Below are 23,762 nucleotides of genomic sequence, written 5' to 3'. Positions count from 1 at the left end.
CCCTGCAGGTGCGGAAACAGGGCAGGTGACACTAGCAGGGCCATGCTCCCAATAGGGGGAGACCCAGGTTCTAATCCTCACAGGAACACCTTGAAATGAAAGCCCATCGGAAAACAGAATAAACCCCATTCTGGGGCAGCTGGGCTAAGCCAGGAGGGCCCACATGGCTCCAGGGTGAGGTCAGGAGGGAGGGTCCTGCTGTCCTGGCTGCTGGGGCTCACCTCCCGCCGACCCCAGGCGCAGAAAGCTGTAGTGCTGGCCCAGGGAACCCAGCCCTGCCTCCACTCACCTAATTTAGATCCTGACAGATGGAGGTCGCCCGCTCTAGAACTGTTTACAACCAAGCTTCTCTCTGAGGAACAGGCCTTCGGGAGCCCAGGGAAAGGCTCATGTTCAGAGCTGCCTGTTCAAGGAAGGCACCCCTCACAACCCCCCGGCTGCCAACTTAACAGACGGCAGGGCAGGAAGCAGCTCCTGGTGACACTCCCCTCGTTTCCATCCACAGGTGAGGCGATAAGCCTGCATAAGCTGGTCACACCTTGGAACAGCAGTGACACAGAATCTATTTATAAACAACTAGCCTGATCCCTGAACAATCAGAGTTTTTAGGAGGATGGTGCCCTGGAGATCCTGTATGTGCTGAGCGTGAGGCTTAGTGGCTGGATTGTGTGTGTGTGTGTGTGTGTGTGTGTGTGTGAGGCAGCAGCCACGTGCCAGCCAGCGTGAAGCAGTTCAAGATCCCGGTGACCAGTATGGCTGCCCGGCCAGCAGTGCGAGCACTGGCACACACACCTGCTTCCCTTCTGGGGCTGTGCCAGCAGCCTTCCTCATCTCAGCTCTGGAACCACAGACACAAAGGCAGACCCACATTCTACCTGGGCCATTTCCTTACTCTCTGAGTCCCAGTTTCTTTACCTATAAAGGTGAGGACGTCTACCTTCCACGGCCAGGTAAGAACTCAGGACAGGGCTTGGCGCCACAGTGAGGGTCGTCCGCGACCCTCCTCCGTCTGGGTGGGAGGGCCCCTTCCCCACACCAGACCATCCTGCCCTAGCAGGGGTTCTCAATCTGCCTGCACACTCTAAACTCCTGAAGACCTTTTTTTAAAAATGTCAATGCTAGACCCCACATTGGAATTTCTAGGGATGAGTCCTCCACCTTCACTGTAAAAATCCCCCCAGGAGATGACGACACACGGTAAGGGTGGCGAGCCTCCACCTTAGACCACGGATTCCCACACCTAGATGTACAGGAAAATCACCTGGGACGCACTAATGACGACAAAAAGCAAACGCCCAGGGCGTACCTAAGGGTCGGTTTCAGCCTGCCGTGGGAGGGGGGTCGAGATCCGCAGCTTTGGGAAGCTCCTCGGCTTGGACGCGCCTACTTTTAATGAGGACAGAACTGCCTCGCCGGCAGCCCCTGGAGGCGTCCAGCAGCGGCTGGGCGCACCCCTCCGCGACCCGCCCCCAGCTGCCGCCTGGCCCCGCCCCCGCCCCGCCCCCGTCCCCGCCCCGCCGGCCCGCACTCGCTACTGGAGGCTCGGAGCCCCGCGCCGTCCAAACTTGTCTCGCTGGCGCGCCTCCAGAAAACCCGAAGACACCGCCCAAATCGCGCGAGAACTCGCCCGGAAGTGCCTGCGCCTTCTTTGATGCCACCGCAGACAGAGAGGAAGTTCCGGAAGGCCGCAGCGCGCAGACGCGACACGCCAGACTCGCGCCACCGTGCCTTAAGTGCGCAGGCGCGCTGTCCGCTCTCTTTTCCGCTCTTCCTTCTGCCAGTCTCTAGACGTCAGCGGCTGTTGGGTCCTATGTCGCGCCGGGCCCTCCGGAGGCTGAGGGGGGAACAGCGCGGCCAGGAGCCCCTTGGGCCCGGCGCCCTGCAGTTTGTCCTCCACGATGACGATGATGTGGAAGAAGAAGGCCCAAAGCGGGGGCCCGGTGGCCGGCGCCCCCGGGGCCCAGGGAAGGAGGGCGTCCGAGTCAACAACCGGTTCGAGTTGGTGAGGCGTCGGGCTGCCCGGGGTGGGGGCCCGCGGTGGGGGCGGCATGCGAGGAGGGTCCGTGACGTCACGGGGCGGGGCGACTGGGGTCTGGGCTGCAGTGGGGGGCGGGGCGAAAGGAGTGGGCGGTGGCCTGAGGCCGGGGGCGTGGCTACGTTGGCTTTGGGCTGCGGTGGGGGCGGGGCCATACGTCCGGGGGCGGGGTAAGTGGGGTCCTGGCTGCAGCTGGGTGGGCGGGGCCTGCCGTCTGTGGGCGGGGCCGCAGCTCAGTGGGCGAGGCTTCGCTCCCAGGGTCTGGGGTCGCCAACCCTCATTTCAGGGTTAAGTGTCTCCCTCGCGGTGCCGTCGAAGGGCCTTCGCAAACGATCTCGGTTGCTCCTCACAACCCAGGACTCGGTGCCTCGCTCTTGCCCATCGCTGCATCCCCGTAGCAGGTGTCTGGCACAGAGAAATAACGCCAACCCCCCCCACACCCCCGTCTCCGTAGCGCTGGCCTCAGTCTGTAATTTTGCACGTGCTCGTTCTCGCTCCCTTGACCGCCCCGAGCGGCAGGTAGCGTGTCTGCTTTGCGCACCGTGTGTCCCCAGCACCGTGCGCCCGGCACACACTAGGGCGCGACCGCGGTTGCCGAGTGATTGGAGGAGTACCAGTAGGTGTGAAGATCGTGGAGAACACCAGCTGCCGTCTGTAAGGTCTGTTAGTCTGGCAACCGCTCCCAACTTCACAGGAAGTTGGCAGGTTAGGGGCCCATCCTAAGACTGGGGCGTGTGGGCTGCCAGTCTGGTAGTTTGGTTTAGAGATTGTCCACGTTCCTCCAAGGTAAGAGGCAGCCTCACCCTGTAGTTTCTGCTGGAAGCGGGACCAAGTCCGTCTTCAAATTCTCCAGACTATCCCGCCACCTCTTCAGAGCCTCCCCGCTCCCTTGTTTCTTGCCATTTCTTTGTTTTTAATTTTTTATTATGGAAAATTTCAAACACATGCAAAAATAGAGCAGTACAAGTAACCTTCACGGGCCCCCACCCAGCTTCCACAGCTCTCCACACATGGGCGGTTTTTCCCCAGTGCTCCCATCACATCATTTATCCCTAGGTTTTCCAGTCTTTTTTTTTTTTTTTTTTCCGGTACGCAGGCCTCTCACTGTTGTGGCCTCTCCCGTTGCGGAGCACAGGCTCCGGACGCGCAGGCTCAGCTGCCATGGCTCACGGGCCCAGCCGCACCGCGGCATGTGGGATCTTCCCGGACCGGGGCACGAACCCGCGTCCCCCACATCGGCAGGCGGACTCTCAACCACTGCGCCACCAGGGAAGCCCTCCAGTCATTTTTTGACTTCTTTCAAAACCCTCAAGGCTTCTTTCCATCCCACTTGTTAACAGGCTGAAATGGGTTTGTGCTGAAGTTGGCTGTTTGCCCTGACCATCTGTCAAGTGTACTTTCTCCTTATTCTGACATCCTCCAGGTTTAGTCTTCTTTTTTTCTCAGTCTTAAACAATGGTAACTCATTTGGAAAACGTTCACACGTTCCAGGCCCTGCTGCGATGTCATGTGTCTTACGGTCTGGGAAGGTCATGTTGTCCCCATTGTACAAATGAGGTAGTAAGTGACACCCACAGTGAAATCCAGGTTCTGGGCTCTTTTTTTTTTTTTTAGTAAATTTATTTACGTATTTATTTTTGGCTGTGTTGGGTCTTTGTAGCTGTGCGCGGGCTTTCTCTAGTTGCAGCGAGCGGGGGCTACTTTTCATTGCAGTGCATGGGCTTCTCATCGTGGTGGCTTCTCTCATTGCGGAGCATGGGCTCTAGGCACGTGGGCTTCAGTAGTTGTGGCACACAGGCTCAGTAGTTGTGGCTCACGGGCTCTAGAGCACAGGCTCAGTAGTTGTGGTGCACGGACTTAGTTGCTCTGCGGCACGTGGGATCTTCCCAGACCAGAGCTCAAACCCGTGTCCCCTGCATTGGCAGGCGGGTTCTTAACCACTGCGCCGCTGAGGAAGTCCCTAAAATTGTACTCTTAACCGTGCCCAGGTGTTTGTCTCTGAAGCAAAGTTAGCGTTCCTTTTGAAGAGGAAAGGAGGATAGATGGACAGTGGGCCAGGGTGAGGGGATAGATGAAAAAAAAAAAAGCAGGTGCTTCTGTGTGTGAATAGAGAGAAAAGGTGCTTTTCTGGACTCCCTGTGGTATCGGTCAGGTCAGAGGGACCCAACAGCTGCCCCTGCTGAGTGCTGTGCTGTGCGTATCCTCTTCTGCTCTCCGGCAGGACCCTGGTGTTGCACAGACCTCCATCGTAGTCTGTGATTCAAACGCCATCTTTACATCATCTCCTTTAGGTGTCTCGCAGACGTCTCAGGCTCAGTGTGTCCAGACTTTAACTGCCCTCTCTGCCTCCTCCAGCCTTCCCTGTCTGTCGAGGGCAGCTCCACTCTTCCTCTTGCCAAGGCCAGCAGCCTGGAATATACCCCTGACCTTTTTCTCTCACACACCACATGCAAACCCTGGTGAAGTCGTGGGCGGCTGCAGGTGTAGCACCTGCGGTGTGGCCGTTGCCTCTGCCTGGATACTTCTGACCCGGTCCCGCTCGTCCTCTTGGCCTCTGCAGCCTGTCTGGGTGCAGCAGCCACAAGGATCCTGTTAGGCCCACATCTGCTCTCAGCCCTCCTTTCTCACAGCCCCCCAGGGCCCGGATCGCCCGCCTCATGTCTCCCTGATCTTGCCTGCTCTGCTCCAGCCACAGGCCTGGAACGCAGGTCTCCCTGCTGTCCCCTCTACCTGGAACACCCCATGTTCCTGTGTTGCTTCCCCCGCTCAGGCTTCGCTCAGATGTCACCTTCTGAGTCTTGCTTACCCTCCCCAGCGATTTAAAGTTACAGCCCCTCTCCCCGTTCTTCTGATCTTTCTCCTTTTTCTCTGGAAGTTATCACAGAACAAACCCTACAAGTTACCGACGTGTTCTTTTTATCTCGTGCTGCTTGGCCCCCACTGCCGGAGAGTATCAGCTGTGTGAGAACAGAGACGTTGTTGTTCCCTCGCGTATCCCCACCCCCGGAACAGTGTCTGTTCTCGTAGGTGTGTGGAGAGGTCGCGGCATGAGTCAGTGTTTCCTCTGAGGACAGAGTGTGAGTGAGCGTCTGCACACGGGCTTTGCATCCCAGCTCCGCCTCTTCTTACCTGTGAGAACTTGGACAGGGTTCCTAGCATACACGTCGGCTCCCCTGTTTCCTGGGGATGATGTTACTTACCTCATGGGGTTGTCACGAAGAGTCAGTGAACTAACGTGTACAGCCCTTAGCCCATGCCAGGCGCACAGTACTCAGCAAATGTTGATATTACATCGTGTTGACAGCCAAGAACTTCAATAGAAACGTGTGACCCTAAGTGGATTAGAGGCGTTTCTAGGGGCTGGTACACCCCTCTCCCCCTGGGGAGTGGGAAGACACCCTTCTGTGACTTAATGGCTGGGACTGTCCTCTTTGCTGGCTCTTGGGTGAGTTTCCTTGGCCTTAGATTAGAAATCATCTTTCCTACCTCATCCAGACTGGTTTTTGAAAATCGGTTTTATTGAAATATAATTTATATGTAATAAATGCACCTGTTTTAAGGGTATAGTCTGAGTTTTGCAGCATAACGTACTGTGCAACTGTTAAAAATGGTGTTGTAAAATAGAATTTATTAGTGTTTTGGGGTCAGGGACCACTTTGACAATCTGATAGAAAACCACACAAGCTTTTAAAAACTATCAGGATTTATTCTATATCATTGAAAAGTTTTAGCGAGGAAGATTGTTCTTTTCTGAAGATTACATGTTTATGTCTCTCTGTTTTCATGTACAATATAGTGGCCAGTCTCTGAAATAAATCTAGATTGGAAGAAATCTAAATTGTGTAATTAAATAAAAGCAAACTTGTTCCGAAGTAAAAGCGTCATTGATGAGGTTGCTCTTGTTTGACTGGAATAAGAACTGGACGTTGTTTGGTGACCGTCGACTCGCAGACATGGGTCATCTTCATGTTGATGCCCGGTTCTGCTGGCAGCAGCAGCCAGACCCTGGATTCACATTCACAAACGCATTTGGTAACAGGTGGTATTGGAGCCCCTGTAGATTTTTTCACTGCTCAAGGGCACATTTGGTCGTGGATTACAATAATGTTCTAAGATTCTTCAGGTTAGCTTCATGTCACATCACTTCTTTTGTCCTCAAGTCTGTGAGAAAAGCTTTAGCAGAGGGGGCCTCATCCATGCCAGTTTCTACCTACTGAAAGATGGTAGAAAGATGAGGCTTTGTCATCCCCGACTGCATGCCAGAGAAGAACTTCCTCAGTAATGTAAAGTTTTAACGTTTTCCCTCTTTTAATAGGAAAAATAACTTTTTTTTTTCCAGTAGCACTCTTAGGGGCCCTAAAACGAAAGATGTTTTTTGTTTTGTTTTGTCTTTTTCGGCCGCACCGTGTGACTTGTGGGATCTTAGTTCCCCGACCAGGGATCAAACCCGGGCCCAGCAGTGAAAGTGCCGCATCATAACCACTGGGCCGCCAGGGAAGTCCCCAAAAGGCTTATTTTTACAGAGCCAAAAACAATCTCTCAGTAAACCAAGCAGTGGATGAATGGAAACAAAAGTAAGATTTCAGCTTCTAGCCGTGGCAGAATAACTGGTACTCGAGCCGCCTTCTTGCCCTGAATAACTATCGAACTAGCAAAATGCATGAGTGAACTGTTTGCAGACATTAGACCACAAGCACTGCCGGTCCGAGGTCCCCTAGCCCCCTGTGCCGGCTTTCTGACTGGAGACACTCTCCAGAGATGAGCACAGGGAGGCTGGCCCAGCAGATCGTGGAGCTCATGCTGAGCCAGGGAGCAGGTCAGATGTGGGGTCTGTAGAAGTGGCTGGAGTTAAGGGGGAGGGTGCTGGAGAGAAGGAGTTCCGGAAGCCTGCTCGGAGTCTTGGGCTTGATACTAAGGTGTACGGGGCCAAAATGATAAATAAATAAATTTATTTTAAAAAATTATAAAAAAATCGTAATACAGTACCCCTGTGCACCCACCAGTATGGCCAAAATGAGAGCAGCTCAAGGCTGCTGGGGCCAGCAGCTTTGGCGGGGGATGAAATTGTCCGACCGTTGGAAACAGGCCTGGCAATTCAGCATAAACCTGACGCCTCACACCCCAGCAACCACTTGTGAACACTTACCCAGAAGACTTCACAAATCTTCACAGCAGCTTAATCCACAGTAACCCCAAAACGGAAACAAAAGACTCTCAGTGGATAAACTTTATGTGGTAGAATCCATGCAAAGGAATACCGGTCACCAGGAACCAGGAGCTAACGCCTAATACAAGAGCGGGACAAGCCTCAGAAGCCGTACACTCCAGAAGACACTGACCGTGCGGGCACGGCGTCCTGGGACAGGCAAAGTCACAGTGGTGAAAACCCTAGGGTTCGCCAGCATCGGCAGGAGGCTTAGCTGGGGGTGGAATGAGGCCTGTATTTCTGGCATAACAGGAGAGTTTTGTCTCTTGATAAGAGTATAGGTTACACGGCTCTGCCAAAACTTGCCCTGTACATTCATTTCAAGAGATGTCAATTGTACCACGGTTTGGTTTTGTTTTTTAAAGAAAAAGCTTCCTACCCCCCAACAGAGATCCAGCCCCTCCCCCGTCCTCACCGAAGTGTTCATGGTGCCTTGTCCTGGGGATTCCAGAGAGCACACAGGCAGCAGACACGACCCTCTGGAAATAGGGACCCGTTGGGACCTCAAAACTGATGACCATGGCAGCTCCTGGATTGCAAGTCAGATCGACGTCAGGACGCTGGACAGCTTGGGTAGCAGCGTGGGTGGCAGCGAATCGTGCTTCTTCCCAGAGCTCTTGCCAAAGCTCCGCAGGGTCCTGCGTGCAAGAGTCAGAGTTTTGCTGTCCGTTGAAGTTGACCTTGGCGTGGAGCTCCTTATAAACTGGAATTTCTGGAAACACCTCAAGCTTCCACAGGGGGCTCAAAAATGAGAATTTTTTTTTTTTAAGGATGTGAGCATGACTTAATAAAAGTAAAGCAGTCCCGGGCTTCCCTGGGAGGCGTCACCAGTGCTGAATGCTGGACAAAGCGTGGGGCTGTTCCTCCGGGACCCCTGCTGTGGAGAAGAACCGTCCGCGGGGCCCTCACTGCAGCTCCTCCCTTCGCACCGAGGTCCACGGCGGGGCCTGGCCTCACGGTGCTGTCCCCATCGCGGTCTGCGTGGTGCTGTCGTTACAGAAAAAGATCTGTGAATTTGCTAGACAAGCAGGCGTCACACAGCCCTGAGCTTCATCCTTGCCGCGTGGGAACCTCCGCTGGTGAAGATGCGAAACCAGGGAGCACAGACGCGCATGCGTCCCTTCCCTTGAGACTAACGTCAGAGCCCCGGGCCCCGCGGGGACAGGCAGTGGCCAGTCGCTGAGGACTTCGCCCCAGTTTTTTGTTTGTTTGCGGTACGCGGGCCTCTCACTGTTGTGGCCTCTCCCGTTGCGGAGCACAGCCTCCGGACGCGCAGGCTCAGCGGCCATGGCTCACGGGCCCAGCCGCTCCGCGGCATGTGGGATCTTCCCGGACCGGGGCACGAACCCGTGTCCTCTGCATTGGCAGGCGGACTCGCAACCACTGCGCCGCTAGGGAAGCCCCCCAGTTTTGTTTGGAAATCATCTCAGGGTTCTGGGGTTTAGAGTGGATTTTATTTTTATTTTTTTAGCTTTATATTTTTCGGATGTTCTGAATCTTTTATGTAGTTTTTAAAATTTATTTTTGGACCTCGGTGAACCAGGTTGCATCCCTCTGATCTGGCTCGTGAAGCGTGGTGTTGGTACTGCGTGTCGCCTCCTTTGTTTGCTGATTCATTTACTAGCAGAAGGGCCAGAACTTGTCCCGTGACTTGTCCCTGCCCCGTCTCCTCCAGAGCGAGGGTGTGAGTCTCCTGGGACCTTCCTTTCTGCATCGTGTTCCTGAGGCCTGCGTGTGCACACGAGCGTGGTTCATCCCTGTTCACCACTGTCTAAGGCTCCCCTGATGGATGCGTTACCATTCTTGTTACTGAGTATCTCCTGGGCCTTGTCTTCCCCCAGGCACTGGTCCTGTCTGCTGGTGTAGAACAGCTGGCCGGAGTCCAGGTGGGAGGAGGGAAGAGTGAGGCATTAGCTGAGCGTGTGTGTTTACTCTGGGGTGGTGCTTGGTAGGGGGAGAAGTTGTCCCGTGTGGGATTCCTCATCATGTCACCCTGAGGACAGATCCCGTAGCCACACAGCGCCCCAGCGTTCTCTGGGACCATGACTGAAGTGGCCCTGGCCCCACGCTGCTGAGAGGGGAGCGTCGTGGCCACTGGGCTACTGGACATCTGTGGTCCTCCCTCTACAACCTCAGCGACCTGGAAGGTGCCCGCCCACCTTTCCCTGCAACACGCGTGCATCTGAGAGTCACCTTTTCATTTGTGACTAGGACGCACCCGTAATGCCCTTGCTCCCCCGTCTGTGTTTCCAGATAAACATCGAGGACCTCGAGGAGGTGCCCGGGGTGAACGGGGACAGGACCGACTGTCTGCTCATTGACGCCGCAGCATCGGGGAACAAAAGGAGGGCCCAGCGTGGACACTCAGAGTCCAAGAAGGATGGCGACGTGACGGACGCGGCGGTTCCCCCAGAGCAGGTGCAGCTCCCCCTACACACCCCGTTGGCATTCTCTGAGGGCCATTTTGTGAATTGCCCGGCTGCCCCCAGACTTCCTTGGGAGCCCTTATCAGATTGGCTTGGAGTCCTCAAGACTGGTGGCGGCTGGCGAGGGGCCACAGTCCGGGTCCCCTAGACACGTCTCCCTGGCACGAGGCCTGCCCCCTCTGTTTTGGGAGAGTGCCCTTCTGCCCAGGTCGGGTGTGTTCTTTGCGACTGTGTGTCTGCAGCTCGGGCCGGGTGGACCAGGGCCCTTGGTGGGTGCCCTTAAAGAGACACATAGGCCAGGTCAGGGTTGGGTGTGGCACCTGAGCAGCACGGTGAGGAAGGGGGTCCCTGTAGGAGGCTCTCTGTCACTCACCCAGCAAGTGCTCACTGCGAGCCAGTCTGTGCCCCCCAGGGACCTCTGGTGCAGCTGGGCCCTCGACTGGTCTTGGGGTGCCGGGGGGCTTCCTCGAGGACCTTCACACTGATGGAAGGTGGTGGCCGGGGGAAGGCACGAGCGGTCTTGAGGTGGGGGGACTGCAGGTGTGGCGGCCTGCGGTGCGGAGCCCTGGGCTCCAGGCCGGCTGAGTGTGGCAGAGAGTGGTTGACACGGTGACGGGTGAGAGCGGAGGGCAGGTGGGCGGAGGGTCCAGACCCCGTAAGTGGTCAGGGAGACCTCAGAAAGGTGGGGGCCAGCCAGAGTCAGGGAGACCAGTGGGAGGTGTCAGCTGCTGGAGAGAAGTGGATGTGTTCATAGGACATTCAGAAGGTGGACGGCAGGGCGGTGGGCCTGTTGCTCTGTCTTCCTGCAGCTGGCTGTCCCCCTGCAGCTGGCTGCTCTAGTTCTTGGATTTAAGATGTCATTGTGTCCTTCCATTGACCGAAATGAGCTTCTTTTGTCAGTCTAATACAAGTGGCAAACTCCGCAAGAAGAAAAGGAAACAGAAAAATAAGAAAAACGCTGCAGGAGAAAGCTCGGTATGTGTGGCTGGTGGATTTGCTCTCTGTGTTCTTTTCGGAATGTTTCTTGAGGGGGTGTTGAAAACATTTCGTTTTTTCTTGATATTTTATTTGACTAATTCAGAGGTCAGGGGAAATTACCAAATTTGTTCCCTTCGATCCTTGAGGGTTAGAGCCCATCTCCGTGCTTTCCATTTTCTAGCAAACGTCTGAAATGATGCTCTTCCGTTGGCAGAGTCCCTTCCTGGTCTGTGATTCTGACTGTTCCTCTTACGAAGCATCTCTTCTTTTTTCTAAATGTACGTGCAGTACAGGGTGTTCAGATTGGACTGTCTTTCAGGAAGGAAACACAATATAATACTTGTTCTTTGTAAGAGTAAATCTTGCTATTGATGGTTACTTATAAAGTCAGCAAGTCGGTGTGGTAGTGAACATGTCATTTGGGGACTTGCAGGAGAATGGGCTGGAGGACATCGACCGCATCCTGGAGAGGCTTGAGGATGCCAGCGGCTCCAGCCGCCCAGGCCCGCCCCCACTGAGTGCCAAGAAGCATGTTCTGTACGTGGAGCACAGGTGTGGCTTCGCCGAGTGAGGAGCGCTCGTCTTCGGGGACAGAGGGGAGGGGACGGGGCAGCCCTGACCTTCCAGGACCTTTCTCTAGCTCTGCGTGTCTGGGAACGTTCTTTCTTGAGCTGCATTAAAGCTGCCATTCGGGGGTGAATTTTCCACCCCCTGTTCCTGTAGGTGCTTAATGAAACCCCGTCCCTACCGCAGACTGTTGCCAGCATTCAAAATCAGCCACCTTCCTTCCTAAGGCAGTGAAGACCCCTCGATCTCGTGCCCGGGCTCACGCTGCTCTGACTCGGCCTGGCGAGTGGTGGCCGGTCTCGGCCACGGGCCGTGTGGTTGCAGAGAAATCAGGCCTGCTGGAGAGCCGCTCTCCATGCTGGGTCCTTATGTGACTTTCTGACATTCTCAGGATCGTTGTTAACACACTCAATTTCATTTTTCTCTGTAAAATTTTCAATTCTCTAGACACTTGAATCCAGACACGGAACTGAAAAGGTATTTTGGTGCCCGAGCCGTCCTGGGGGAGCAGAGGTAAGACCAACACTGCTGTGTTCTCAGCTGAGGGAAGGGAAGGGAGGGTGTTTACAGCCACAGTGAGAAAGGAAGCCCACGGGACCCGAAGGGGAGTCGAGGAGAAGTCACGTGGCTTTGTCTGTGGGTGTCGGGCTCCATCACGCACCGCCTGCTCTCCCCCGCGAGTCCTAGTTTTACAAAGATTCTGAAGTTTGAACTTCTGGCCTTGAAATCTTAGCCAGATTCATTTTTGCTTTTCAGTTGAGAGCAATACCGATGTGGGGTTTGGGTTTTGCGATAAGTTTGACCTTCGTGAACGTGAGTTCTGGGGGCTGGTGCCGTGCAGTCAGCGCCGCGGGAGCGTCCGGGGCATGGGGATCCCAGACCTCCCGTGGGAAGGGGGCTCTTCTGCCTGGGCTGCTCCCTCGCAGGGCCCAGCCCCGACTGTGGGAGCTTTCCCTCGGCAGAGGCTTATGAAAAAGAGCTGCTTATTCAAGCAGTTCCGAGCCGTCGCCCTTGCCTCCCACAGATGACCCTTCAAGGCTGTTTGCTGCGCCTCCTGGGCCCCGTGCACATGTCTTGTTTCCTGGGGCCGTAGGGTTCTTGTATCTCTCACACGCCTGGTTTGCAGGCTGGGTCCTGAGCACCATTTACCCCGCACTACTGTGCCAGCAGCGGCGCCAGCAGCATGGGGGGAGCAGGCGCCCCGGGCACAGGTGTCGGGTGCACTTGGCTGCAGTGCCTGCTGGCACTTGGCGCGAGGGTGCCCGGGAGGGGTGTCACCCGCTGCCCCCCGTCTGCGCGCTGCTTCCTCCTCGGGTCCTTGGCAGGTGTAGGAGGCTTTCAAGTCTGTCATAATGTGAAGACGAAGAATAGTCTCCATGTGTTTGTGTTTTTGGTCTTTTTTGAATTGGGGTGTAGTTGTTTTACACTGTTGCATAGTCTCCGCGTTTTTGGTCTTTTTTGAATTGGGGTGTAGTTGTTTTACACTGTTGTATAGTCTCCACGTTTTTGACTTCTGTTGTTGTTTTGTTTTGGCCGTGCCGGGTGGCATGAGGGATCTTGGTTCCCCAGCCAGGGGTTGAACCCATGCCCCCTGCGGTGGAAGTGCGGTGTCTTAACCGCTGGGCCGCCAGGGAAGCCCCTGACTTCTATTTGTTTGATTTTGAGTGAGGTTGAGGAATTTTTTCATGTCATTCGCTCACACTTTCCTTGTATTTCTCATTGCATTTGCTGTATAATTTGCTTTTATTTTTGGTGTAAAGTTACTCAGGACAGAAGGGTCTCTGACTTTGTCTTCTTTTTTGGAATATTAATGAAAAACACTTTAACTCAAAATGTTCCCCTTTTTTACCTGTATTGCCCTGGGCTGGACCTTCCACCCCAACCCGCCCTCGCTTCCTTTGCGTCTGCCTGGTCTGTCTATACATGTTCGCCTGGTCTTATTTCTGTGCATAGTACACTTATTACTAGTAGTTAGTTCATCGTAACTGCACTTACTGTTTTTCGCGGTGTTACTATAGTTGTTATTTATCACGTTTCCTTCCTTAAACAATGAAGTCCTGTGCATGGGCTACCTTGAGAAGCCGTGGTCCCTCCTCGTCCCCTCGGGATCCCAGGTGCCGTGTGTGCTGCTCCCTGCCGGGTCCTCCCATCTGGACCTCCTCTGCCGCTGGTGTCTGCTCCCCCGTTGGTGCCCCACCTCCCAGTGGCAGCCTCTTCTGCATGGACGGCTCACTGCAGGGCTGGACCATCCCTGGGATTCCAGACAGGACAGTTCTGAGCATCCAGTTAATTCTCCTTTTTTTCACAATTACCAATTACCCAGAATCATCCCACATTTTAGTTTCCTTCAGATTTTGACCATGGTTTTCTTGAAGAGTTGTTTTTTCTCCTGCAGTTTTTTACTTTTATTTCATCCCATTCCTAACACAATCCAGGTTTTTACTCAATTTTTTTCTTAATGAAATAGTTCATATTATCAAAAAAGGTATACAGTGTAATATACATGGGTCCACTTGGCCACTACTCAGCTCAAGAAATAAAGCATCAGTGATAGAGCAGAAAGCCCTCGGTGTGACCACGGCTGTGGGGAGGGGCTCGCACCTGCAGCAGAGACCCCCGAATGAGAGAGCCGCAGCACCGAGCCTGGGGGAGGGAGCTGGGCCGGCCCCGCTGCCTGCTCGTGCTCCTGTGTCTGGCTGGCTTTCTTCCAGAAGTGTGTGGGTGTTTGCTGCTGATGCCCCATCTCCGTTGCTTGTCGGGGTGGGGCCTCCTGAGAGGGCAGATGAGAAGGGCCCTCTGCCCCGCGCAGCCGCGTTGTCCATGGGAAGGCAGCTCATTTGTGTCCGCGGGTCACTGCCGGCTCGCTCTCACCTTGTCGTCTTCACGTTAGGTTCTCACCTTCTGTTTCTTTTCTCCCTTTCCTAACGTTTTGCTGGACTACGGGTTTCCTGTTTTTCTTCCCTCTTCCGTGGTGGTTTGGTTGATCGGATCGCAGTCTGCCGTCTCGTCCGGCAGGGTGACGGCCGTTGTCAAGGCGGTTTGCGTTCTGTCCTTGTCCTGCCCTTGCCCGCAAGGGTCCGGCAGCACGGAGGTAAAGCCGTACCCTGTTTCTCCTCAGGCCGCGGCAGAGACAGCGCGTGTACCCCAAGTGTACGTGGCTGACCACCCCTAAGAGCGCCTGGCCCCGGTACACCAAACCAGGTGAGGGCGCGGGGCTGCAGGGCCACGCCTCTGCGTGTGCAGAGCCAGCGTGCGTGTGTGCGGCCGAGGGCCCTGCGTGGGGCTGGGGGGAGCCCCCTGTCTGGGCACAGACCCCGCCCGCCGTGTGTTTTCCTGGCCATGTGCAATCCGCGTTGCTCCACCTGCTTCCTTTGTGCTGTGGCTCCTACGCCATCGGAAGCAATCGAGTTCGTTGGTAAACGGTGATATTTTATATGTTGTTGCAAACTGGAGAGTGGTTTAATGATTAATAATTTAAAGGAAATTAACATTCGTTTAGTAATTTAAATTAGTAATTTAAAGAAAACCAGCAGCAGTGCAGAAAGGTTTGGGTGCAGGGTCATGCCCTGCTGGGGGGGCTTGGCTGTGTGGCATCCAGGATCAGGGGGCCCCGGGGCCTGGGATGCCCTGCGAGACCCCCTGTGCTCAGCGAGGACACGGGAAGCCATGGCCCTAGTGGGCATCTCACCCTCCTTCTCCTTCACTCCCATGTTCCCAGCAGCGGCCCCTGAGCACAGGCAGAGAGAGGGGCTCATTGCCACGGGGTCCTGTAGGGCTGCCCCTTTAGGAGGGTGTCGCCAGGGGCGTCCGGGACCCTGACCGGTCTCCTGAAGGTGACGAAGGGAGATGAAGTTGTCAGGCTCCTGAGAAGACCCTGGACCCCGTCCACCCAGAGTCAGCGCAAGAAGCAGAGAGAGGACGTCCTGGCTTAGCAGTCCCTGTCGTCTCGAGGCCTGGCAGTGGCCCCTGCGCCCTGTCCCACGCCCGCCTGCATCATGGCTCTAAGCAGACAGTGTCTGGGGCTGACCGGATGGGGTGGGGGAGGCGGGCTGTGCGTGTCCCCTCCCTGTTGTCCTGGGATGTCGCTGCTCCGTCCATGCTCCTGGGGGGAGGCACGTCTTCACAGGAAAGGTGTAGAGGCGCGTGTTGCTGGTGTGGCCCAAGCTGCGGGCAGTCCGCCCTGGGCATCCTGACGCAGGCACCCCCACCACCCCAGGTCTGTCGATGCGGCTGCTAGAGTCTAGGAAAGGCCGCTCAGCCTTCGCCTTTGAGCACAGTGAAGAGTACCAGCAGACGCAGCACAGGTTCCTGGCCGCCGTGGAGTCCATGGAGCCCAACAACATGGTGGTGCGCGGGCACCCTGTGGGGTCGTGGAGGCGCGGCGCGAGCCGAGCTGCCGGAGGTGGGGCCGGGGCCTTCCTGGGCCTCGTCCCATCAGCTTCCTCCTGCCTCACAGGTCCTGCTGCAGACCAGCCCCTATCACGTGGACTCGCTCCTGCAACTCAGTGACGCCTGCCGCTTCCAGGAGGACCAGGAGATGGCGCGGGACCTCGTGGGTAAGGCCTAGCGGGCGGCCCCACCTCAGCTGTTGGGGATGTGGTGGGTTCGCCAGGATGTTCTTTAAGTAACAGCTTTATTGAGATAAAATTCATCTACTGTGAAATTCGCCCCTTTAGAGCCTACAGTTCCTTGGTTGTTAGTATATGCAGACTCGTACAGCCTCATCCGTGTTGCTTCTGGGTCACTTCCACCATGTGCGAAAGAAACCCGCCTCCCCTAGCCCCTGGCAACCGCCGGTCCGCCCTCTGTCTCCGGACTTTCCTGTAAATGGAATCACGACACACGTCTCCATCTGGCTTCTGTCATTTACCGTGATGTTCTCAGTGTTCACCTGTGTGAGCCGTGTGTCAGGATGTCATTCCTTTTGTGATGATGTATGGTCCACGTCTAGTGGCCTGTTTCCACCCTCGGCTCCTGAAGATCAGCCCCTGGGGGTGCGTGGGCTTCAGGGGAGGCATGTGGTTCCTCCGGCCGGAGCGGGCGTGGCCAGGTCACACCTCTGTGGTTGACGTGATCCCCGTGGGCACGTCCTCGCCCGTCACTTTCCAACTCCTAGTCTCGTGGCCACCTCCCTTCTGGAGCTTTCCTCAGGAGCCACAGAGGACGGGTTTGCAGCCACCGCGCAGAGGCTGACAGCCGCCCCGTGTCTGTCGCCTGCAGAGCGCGCGCTGTACAGCATGGAGTGTGCCTTCCACCCCTTGTTCAGCCTCACCAGCGGGACCTGCCGGCTGGACTACCGCAGGCCCGAGAACAGGTGAGCCGGCCACCCAGCGTTCATAGGCGCACACCATCTTCCCTCGCGAGTGTGTCGTAGGCGTCACAGGTGACGTGGGTGCTAGGGTGGGCGCACGGGGGGCAGGTGCCACGGGACTGTCCACGAGGGGTCCCGCTGGGGTCCCAGGGCTTCGTGCTGTGTTTAAAGCTTAAATGCAGGAGGGCTGGACCTGAGGGTGGACGGATCAGGCTGGCCTGGGGTTTAAATTTGTCCACGTTAGGAGGGAGCCTCGCCAGCCACCTCACCGCCATGGGACCTGTAGTCGTGTTTCCTTGCGTGTTTGGACTCAGTCCGCAGCCCACGCGTTTGGGATCCTCGGGAACGCCTTGCGGGCAGCAGCGTGAACGCAGCCCCACCGTGTTCCTGTCACGCACGCCCGTGGGACCCTCTTCCTGCAGACTCTCTTGCCCCGAAGCCCCCGTTCTCAGCAGCGCAGGCCTGAGCGGATGCCGCGGCCTCACTGCTGACCTCAGCCTCTAGCCTCTCACCCACCGCCTGCTCCTCAGGGCCTTGCGGGCCTGGGCACGCTCTCCACTCCGGGCGCCCCCACCCCCCCACCCCCCGTGGTCTCCGGCCGTCCTGGGTCGTGTCCCTTGTAGGATGTGTTCTCCGGCTTGGGGGCTGTCGTGGGCCCCAGGGCACAGTGACCCCCACTGCACAGATTGTCTGCAGGGCGTGTGGGGTCCGAATTTTCTCTCTTGCTTCTAGTTGTGTGGGCTTTGTCTCTCCAATGAAATTCTTAGTTCTTTGCGATGCTATAAAATACTAGCGTCCCCAGGCATTAACAGGGCAGGAGCCGCTGATCAAAGCGGCGGCCCACCAGGGTAGATCTAGACGGTCGACACGGCAGCAGATTCTAACTCTCTTCCCTTAAAGGATAGTTTTTTTAAGAAATGCCCAAGAAGATGCAGATCTCCACGAACAAATAGGCTTGGTTTTTTGTCCGTGCACACACATGTGACCGCAAACAACAAGCAGAGTCACCTTCTCTGCAGACAGGACCCTGGCGAACGTTCACGCTGATTAGGCCACACGGGAAATGCCGGCGAAGCCCGCGGGCAGAGGGTGGACGCAGTGCCGGACGAGGCGCCAGGCGACGTGCTCTGCTGCCTGCCGTGCTCTCATTCACGAGGAACTGTCTTGGGTCTAGGAGCTTCTACCTGGCCCTCTACAAGCAGATGAGCTTCCTGGAGAAGCGGGGCTGCCCACGCACGGCGCTGGAGTACTGCAAGCTCATCCTCAGGTAGGGCTGCTGCCCGCTCCCCTCCCTCCCGGGCCACGGCCTGTGGGCGTCCGCGCCGGCCCACTGTGGGTTTTGTCTCCCTCTGCTCGCCGTGCTGCCTCCGGAAGCCTTGAGCCGGACGAGGACCCCCTGTGCATGCTGCTGCTGCTCGACCACCTGGCCTTAAGGGCACGGAGCTACGAGTACCTGATCCGCCTCTTCCAGGAGTGGGAGGTGGGTGTGAGCACACACCAGGCCGGGCAGGGACGCCAGGGGAGGGGCCGGGGCTCCAGGCGGGGCTGGGACGCCAGGGGAGGGGCCGGGGCTCCAGGCGGGGCTGGGACGCCAGGGGAGGGTCCGGGGCTCCAGGTGGAGCAGGGACGCCAGGGGAGGGTCGGGGGCTCCAGGCGGGGCTGGGACTCCACGGGGAGTGTCGGGCGCTCCAGGTGGAGCAGGGACGCCAGGGGAGGGTCGGGGGCTCCAGGCGGGGCTGGGACTCCACGGGGAGTGTCGGGCGCTCCAGGTGGAGCAGGGACGCCAGGGGAGGGTCCGGGGCTCCAGGCGGGGCTGGGACGCCAGGGGAGGGTCCTGGGCAGACCCCAGGTGGCCTGCCTTGCCGCCTGCTTGCACGTGAGCGCAAGCGTGCAGAGGGAGCCGTGAGGTGGGGGAGGCCACCGCGGCTCGACCCCTGGACGCGTTGGTGCGCGTGAGGTCTGAGACGGGCAGGAGGCAGGCCATCGGCTGTCTCGTTAATAACCTGCATTTCGCATCCTGGTGGTGCTGTTTTAGATACGCGGGTTATAGATGATGTAGGAATGTGCATTTCACCGGTTTTCTTCTTAATCTGGCTGCTGTAAGATGAAGGCTGGCGCTGTGCTCCCGTTGGGTGGCACCGTCTCGGGGACACGGCTAGCGGGGGGCGGGGCAAGGAGGTGCCAGCCTTTTATTTATTCTGTGCTTGAATTGCTTCACAGCACGTGTTGGTGTGTAGTTGAAAGACAGCTGCGTAAATTATTTTGAATTCTGGATCATGTGGCCTGGTTGGGCGAGGATTCCCCAGTGCGGGGTCTAGTTCACACAGGTTCCTGGAGTTCACAGAAATGCAGCTGCTGGGCGCCGCCCACGGTGGGGCTGCAGCAGGACGTCTGGGGGGCGGGGGGGGGGGGGGTTTGGGCGGAGGTTACAGAAGTCTCCAGAGACCGTGCTGTCACGTGACAGAGCATCGAGTCATGTGCATCTGCGATGTAGGCGTGGGGAGGGAGGCGAGAGCAGACGTGGAGGTGGGCCGGCCCCACCCCCCAGAGGACCCCGGCCCCTGCCTGACGCTGAGCCGTTGGAAGGTGGGCGTCCACTCTTCCTGCCCACCTGGCCTGGGTCTGACCGCACACCCCCAGGTCCTTTTATTTGCCTTCTGTGCACGGAGAAGGGGCACAGCGCACCCAGGGACATCCAGGCGCCCGTGAGCTCTGCCTTTCTCGTCTGCGCCACCTTGAAACGCCCAAACCCCTTGTAGGCTCATCGGAACCTGTCCCAGCTCCCAAATTTCGCCTTCTCTGTGCCGCTGGCGCATTTCCTGCTGAGTCAGCAGGCAGACCTCCCCGACCAGGAGCTGAGCTCTGCGAGGGAGAAGGCCTCTCTCTTGATCCGGCAGGCGCTCATCATGTTCCCTGGAGGTGGGTGTGTCCCCGCAGCCCCCCGCGGGCACGGATGGGTCCCAGCGCTTGTCCCAAGCTCTTGGGAAGATGCATGTTCCAGCGGGGCCTTCAGGCGCTAACTTTGCTGTCAGAGCACCTGGAGGTTTTAGGGTGTCCTCAGATATTAACAGTTCAAGTAAAACTTACCACCTGAAGTAGATGCATTTTCTCTGGCGGTGGGCTGGGTGTGAGAGAAAACGGGGCCAGGAGGGGCCAAGTCAGCAAAGTGGGTGTCTGTCCTCGTCCTCGAGTCCCAGTTCTCACTGGGGTGAGGAGCTCAGAGTTAGGTTCGTCCTGGGTCCTCTCGGGTGACCTGCTGGTTAACATGGGCCCCTAAAGTTGTGGGTGTGTGGACGGGAAGAGGGCTCACGGCCCCTGTGCTGGGCGACATTCTCAAAGGGTCTGTGACCTGAGAGAGGAGCCCACTGCCCTCTCAGGCCCTGGTGGGGCTGGGGTCAGGACCGCGTGCAGCTCCGCAGGGGCTGGGCCGTGCAGCTTGGGCCCTCGGGCTCCATCCCTGGCGGTGAGCCTCCCTGTGGGCAGCCGGGGTGACGCCTGGTCGCTCGGGGCTCCCGGCAGACAGCGTCCTCAGCCAGCCCCTCCCTATCATCTCAGCTGGGTTCCATCCACACAGGGGCTGCGTGGCCGGCTCTGAGCTGTGTTGGCCCTTCCCGACGAGGCCCCTGACGGGGTGTTAAGGCCCTGCATGGGGGGCTGTGGCCGCCAGCAGGGCCTGCTCGCCAACCCAGAGTGTACCTCCATCATCCAGGAAGCTCCCTGTCAGGCCCGTGGCTTTTAGTGGAGCCCGTCCCTGGGAGAGCGTTGGGGCAGGGGTTCTCTATGATGAGAGCATCCAGTGCACGTGCTCAGGGCTCCTGCGTGAGTCCCCTCGGGTGCAGGCGGGGCCGCAGGGCAGCGGGACGGACAACCCTCCGTGGCGGCAGGGGCCCCTGGGCTGGTGTGGGAGCGCGGCCTCCCCTGCGCCTCAGCCCTGGCCTTGCGGGCGTGACGGTCCTGCTTCCCCCGCAGTGCTCATGCCTCTGCTCGAGTACTGCAGCGTGCGCCCCGACGCCACCGTGGCCGCACACCGCTTCTTCGGACCTGACGCCGAGATAAGGTACAGACTGGTGGGCGCCCTGGGCAGGGGGCGGGCCTGGGTGGCGGGACTGTCCTCCCTGCAGGGACTCTGGGGCCCTGGCCATGTGGGCATCAGCCTGGCCTGTTGGACACAGCGGGGGCACTGGGGCTGTGACGTCCTTGCAGCCGTGAGTGTGGTTCAGACGCCTGTATTGGCACCTGCTGCCTTTTAAAATTTCTCGTAAAACGTGAAGAAAAATGTGGGACTTGGGAGCCAGCCACCTCAAGCCCGGTCAGGAAACCGGGGCGGGCTCTCCGGTGTCTGTGCGCACGGGTGTTTGCGTTCTCCTCGTGTTTAGATTTTGATCGAGGAACTTGTTCTTAGTAAGGACGCTGCACAGAAGCAAATGCCTGTGTGCCCTGCCTCGGGGTCCCTTTCCCTTGTCGGCAGCCCCCTCTGGGCAGCCTCTTTCCCCTCCAGGTCGCCAGCACGCCCTGGATGCCCACAGGCACCGGCGGGCGCGTGGAGCCTGGGCCCGTGGGGGTCTCACAGGCCCCACTGCCCACAGCCAGCCCCCCGCCCTGAGCCAGCTGGTAAGCCTGTACCTCGGGAGGTCCCACTTCCTCTGGAAGGAGCCGGCCACCATGAGCTGGCTGGAGGAGAACGTGCACGAGGTTCTGCAGGCGGTGGACGCCGGGGACCCTGCCGTGGAGGCGTGTGAGAACAGGTGAGCCTGGGGCCGGGGTGTGGGCACTGCTCTCAGGACCAGGCCCATCTTGCGGGCGGCGCAGGGCTGTGGCCGCCTCCACCACTGCCCCTCGTCTCCCTGGGCCCTAGGCGCAAGGTGCTGTACCAGCGTGCACCCAGAAACATCCACCGCCACGTGGTCCTGTCGGAGATCAAGGAAGCCATTGCCGCCCTACCTCCGGTAAGGGAGCAGGCTGGACTCGGGCTTCTTCCTGCCGGCAGCTCTGCCCCCGGGTTGGGGTCACGGGCAGAGGCCCCTCCCCTCACAGACACTCGCGTTCTGAGAGGCAGAGCTGAGCCTGCAGCTTTCCGTGACCTTATGGGGCTCAGAGCGGTGACCTGGTGACTCGGAGCCCCGAGGCCAGTAGCTGGCAACCTGGGAGTGAGGCCCTGACATTTTGCAGGGCGGTCACAGCACGTGTGAGCGGAGGTCCTGTGGTTCCCACACCCGCGCCGGTCCCTGGGCTCATCCCAGTCCTCTGAGCGGGCCGGATGAGCGTCCTGCTGGAGGAGGGGCCCTTCTCCCCCTCGCCCAGGCTTTTAGTACGGGGAACGCAGCCTCGCAAACAAGGGCCGTTCCGTCAGACCGTTCCCACTCCCAGCAGAAAGGCCTGGTGCAGAGTGGAATCGGCTGAAAGTCGCCCCTCTGCTCTCTGCCTTTCTGAAGGATGTGAGCACGCAGTCTGTGCTGGGCTATGACCCATTGCCTCCCTTGGACACCATCTACTCCTACGTCAGACCGGAGAGGTACTTCCTGCCCTGCTCCTTTGCCCACACGGCTCCGAGGTCAGTGCTGGGGCTCGGGGGGTCTTGCTGCCTCAGAGTCCAGCCCTCAGAGAATATGGTGATCTGGGGTCACGGATCAGCTGTTGCAGGCCATGTGTTTTCACGTATTTGTCCAGCTAAGGCCATTCCTCTGTCAGGTTCGGGAGCAAGTGGTGGAGATAGGGTAGGAAGCAGTTGTAGAATCCGGCAACACATGTAAAATCAGAACTGCAGTAAGAACCTGCGAGGAAACAGCGGGTGAGCCTGACATGTGAAAGGCGGCTGGTGTCCAGCAGGAGCCTCAGCCTGTGCGGAGGCCTCGCCAGGGACGAGTGTCTGGCAGTCAGGCCGGGACGCAGAAGGCCCCGAGGCCCAGCCAGGAGAGCAGGGGCGGGCACCGCGGTGCCGAGTCTGCAGGCTGCCTTCAGAATCGGCTCATACGAATGCTTTCTTCCCCCTTTCCTTCCGGCCTTTAAAGCTTTACGTTAAGTAATTGCTTTACTTCACGTAGAGCCCGTGGTCACAGAGTCACCGACCTGGGAGAGTCACAGACAGACTTTCTCGTTTCCGGGCTTCAGGCGGACGTACTTTGTAGAATGAAGTCCTTTTTATTCTCTGCTGAATCATAAAAGTTAAGAGTGCGCATTCACAGGGAAATACAGTCCCCAGTTAAATGCTCAACAGGTTAAGATGAAAATTATTAATGATCAGTGTCTGTGGCTTCAACACCAAGCTGACGTGCTGGGCGTGGTCACACTGAGGATGGCTGGGTGCTGTGCTGGCTCCAGGCGCCCGGAAAGTCCAGGAGGGCCCCCCCCACCCCCGACGCATGCCCTAGAATCTTCTCTCCACTCCTCAGCTCTGAGCGAAGGACACTTTGAAACAGCTTTTCTCAAGAGCGAGTGGGGCTTGGCTGCAGCGGCCCCACTCTCCACTCAACTGGCCACGTTCCGAAGGCCAGCCCCATGCTGGACCCCCTGCACCTCAGGCCTGAGCCATCCCCCTGCCGTCCCCGCCCCCTCTCTCCCCAGCCGCCGCGGGGGCTGCCCACGTGGCCCCGCCAGGGCCTTTCTGACCGTCCTGACTCCCCTTCCAGGCTCAGCCCTGTCAGCCATGGAAACACCATTGCCCTCTTCTTCCGCTCCTTGTTGCCGAACTACACCGTGGAGGTACGTGGAGCCCAGCACGTGGGGGCCGCCAGCCTGAGACCGGGTGTCGGGTCCTGGGGCGGGGGGCTGGGCGGGGGCTCGTCCTGGCAGGCGCGGCTCAGACGAGTCTCTTTGCCGCAGGGGGAGCGGCCAGAGGACGGAGGGGCCGGGGGTCCACACCTTGACCAGGGCTTGAACAGGCTGATGCTGGCCTTGCGGGACATGATGGCCAACTTCCACTTCCACGACTTGGAGGTGCCGCGCGAGGACCACCTCGAGGGCGACGAGTGGGACTGAGGCACGGGCGGGGCCCCAGCGCTGTGCAGTTATGTTCCTGATTGTGTGCTGGTCGGATCGGCCAGGTCCCCGACCTAGAAGTGCTGCTGTGTTGTCCACCTGCCTCTGCTGTTCTATAAACGTGAACGGGTTGCGCTCCGCCCGGCGTGAGCTCTTCCTTCCCGGCGCTGCGGTCGGCGCCCCCAGATCCTCACACCCCCCAAGGCTCCCCCGGAGCGTGCCCCGCGGCCACTCACGGCAGAGCCCCAACCCTGGGCAGGACCT

At 58.1% G+C, this 23,762-nt stretch overlaps 1 protein-coding gene across 2 annotated transcripts; it reads left to right on the top strand.

Annotated features, from left to right (window-relative positions):
* Positions 1 to 1,540: 1,540 nt before the first annotated feature.
* TCF25 (TCF25 ribosome quality control complex subunit) lies at positions 1,541 to 23,637 on the top strand. 2 transcript variants are annotated; one of them, XM_033845118.2, is made up of 18 exons: positions 1,558 to 2,002; positions 9,495 to 9,659; positions 10,568 to 10,642; positions 11,079 to 11,197; positions 11,660 to 11,725; positions 14,331 to 14,413; positions 15,429 to 15,559; positions 15,669 to 15,768; positions 16,433 to 16,526; positions 17,698 to 17,790; positions 17,898 to 18,003; positions 19,283 to 19,442; positions 20,493 to 20,580; positions 21,110 to 21,268; positions 21,379 to 21,469; positions 21,956 to 22,035; positions 23,150 to 23,222; positions 23,343 to 23,637. In XM_033845118.2, exons 1-18 carry the CDS (start codon positions 1,652 to 1,654, stop codon positions 23,496 to 23,498), a joined length of 2,190 nt encoding a protein of 729 aa, XP_033701009.1. In that variant the 5' UTR covers positions 1,558 to 1,651; the 3' UTR covers positions 23,499 to 23,637. The 2 variants fall into 2 exon arrangements, 1 of the variants encoding a protein (XP_033701009.1); XR_004523360.2 differs by lacking the exons at positions 23,150 to 23,222; positions 23,343 to 23,637 and having other exon boundaries at positions 1,541 to 2,002; positions 20,992 to 21,268; positions 21,956 to 22,007.
* Positions 23,638 to 23,762: the final 125 nt, after the last annotated feature.

Source organism: Tursiops truncatus, chromosome 19 (genome assembly GCF_011762595.2).
Source record: "Tursiops truncatus isolate mTurTru1 chromosome 19, mTurTru1.mat.Y, whole genome shotgun sequence".
In the NCBI taxonomy this organism is placed as follows: Eukaryota; Metazoa; Chordata; class Mammalia; order Artiodactyla; family Delphinidae; genus Tursiops; species Tursiops truncatus.
This window is presented reverse-complemented; position numbering and strand designations above follow the sequence as displayed.

Bases quoted from the DNA above. Each gene is read 5' to 3' on its own strand.
- TCF25 (XM_033845118.2), top strand. From the start codon at position 1,652: ATGCCACCGCAGACAGAGAGGAAGTTCCGGAAGGCCGCAGCGCGCAGA. The intron at 9,660-10,567 runs GTGCAGCTCCCC...TTCTTTTGTCAG, and splicing joins CGGCGGTTCCCCCAGAGCAG to TCTAATACAAGTGGCAAACT. The intron at 16,527-17,697 runs GTGAGCCGGCCA...TCTTGGGTCTAG, and splicing joins TACCGCAGGCCCGAGAACAG to GAGCTTCTACCTGGCCCTCT.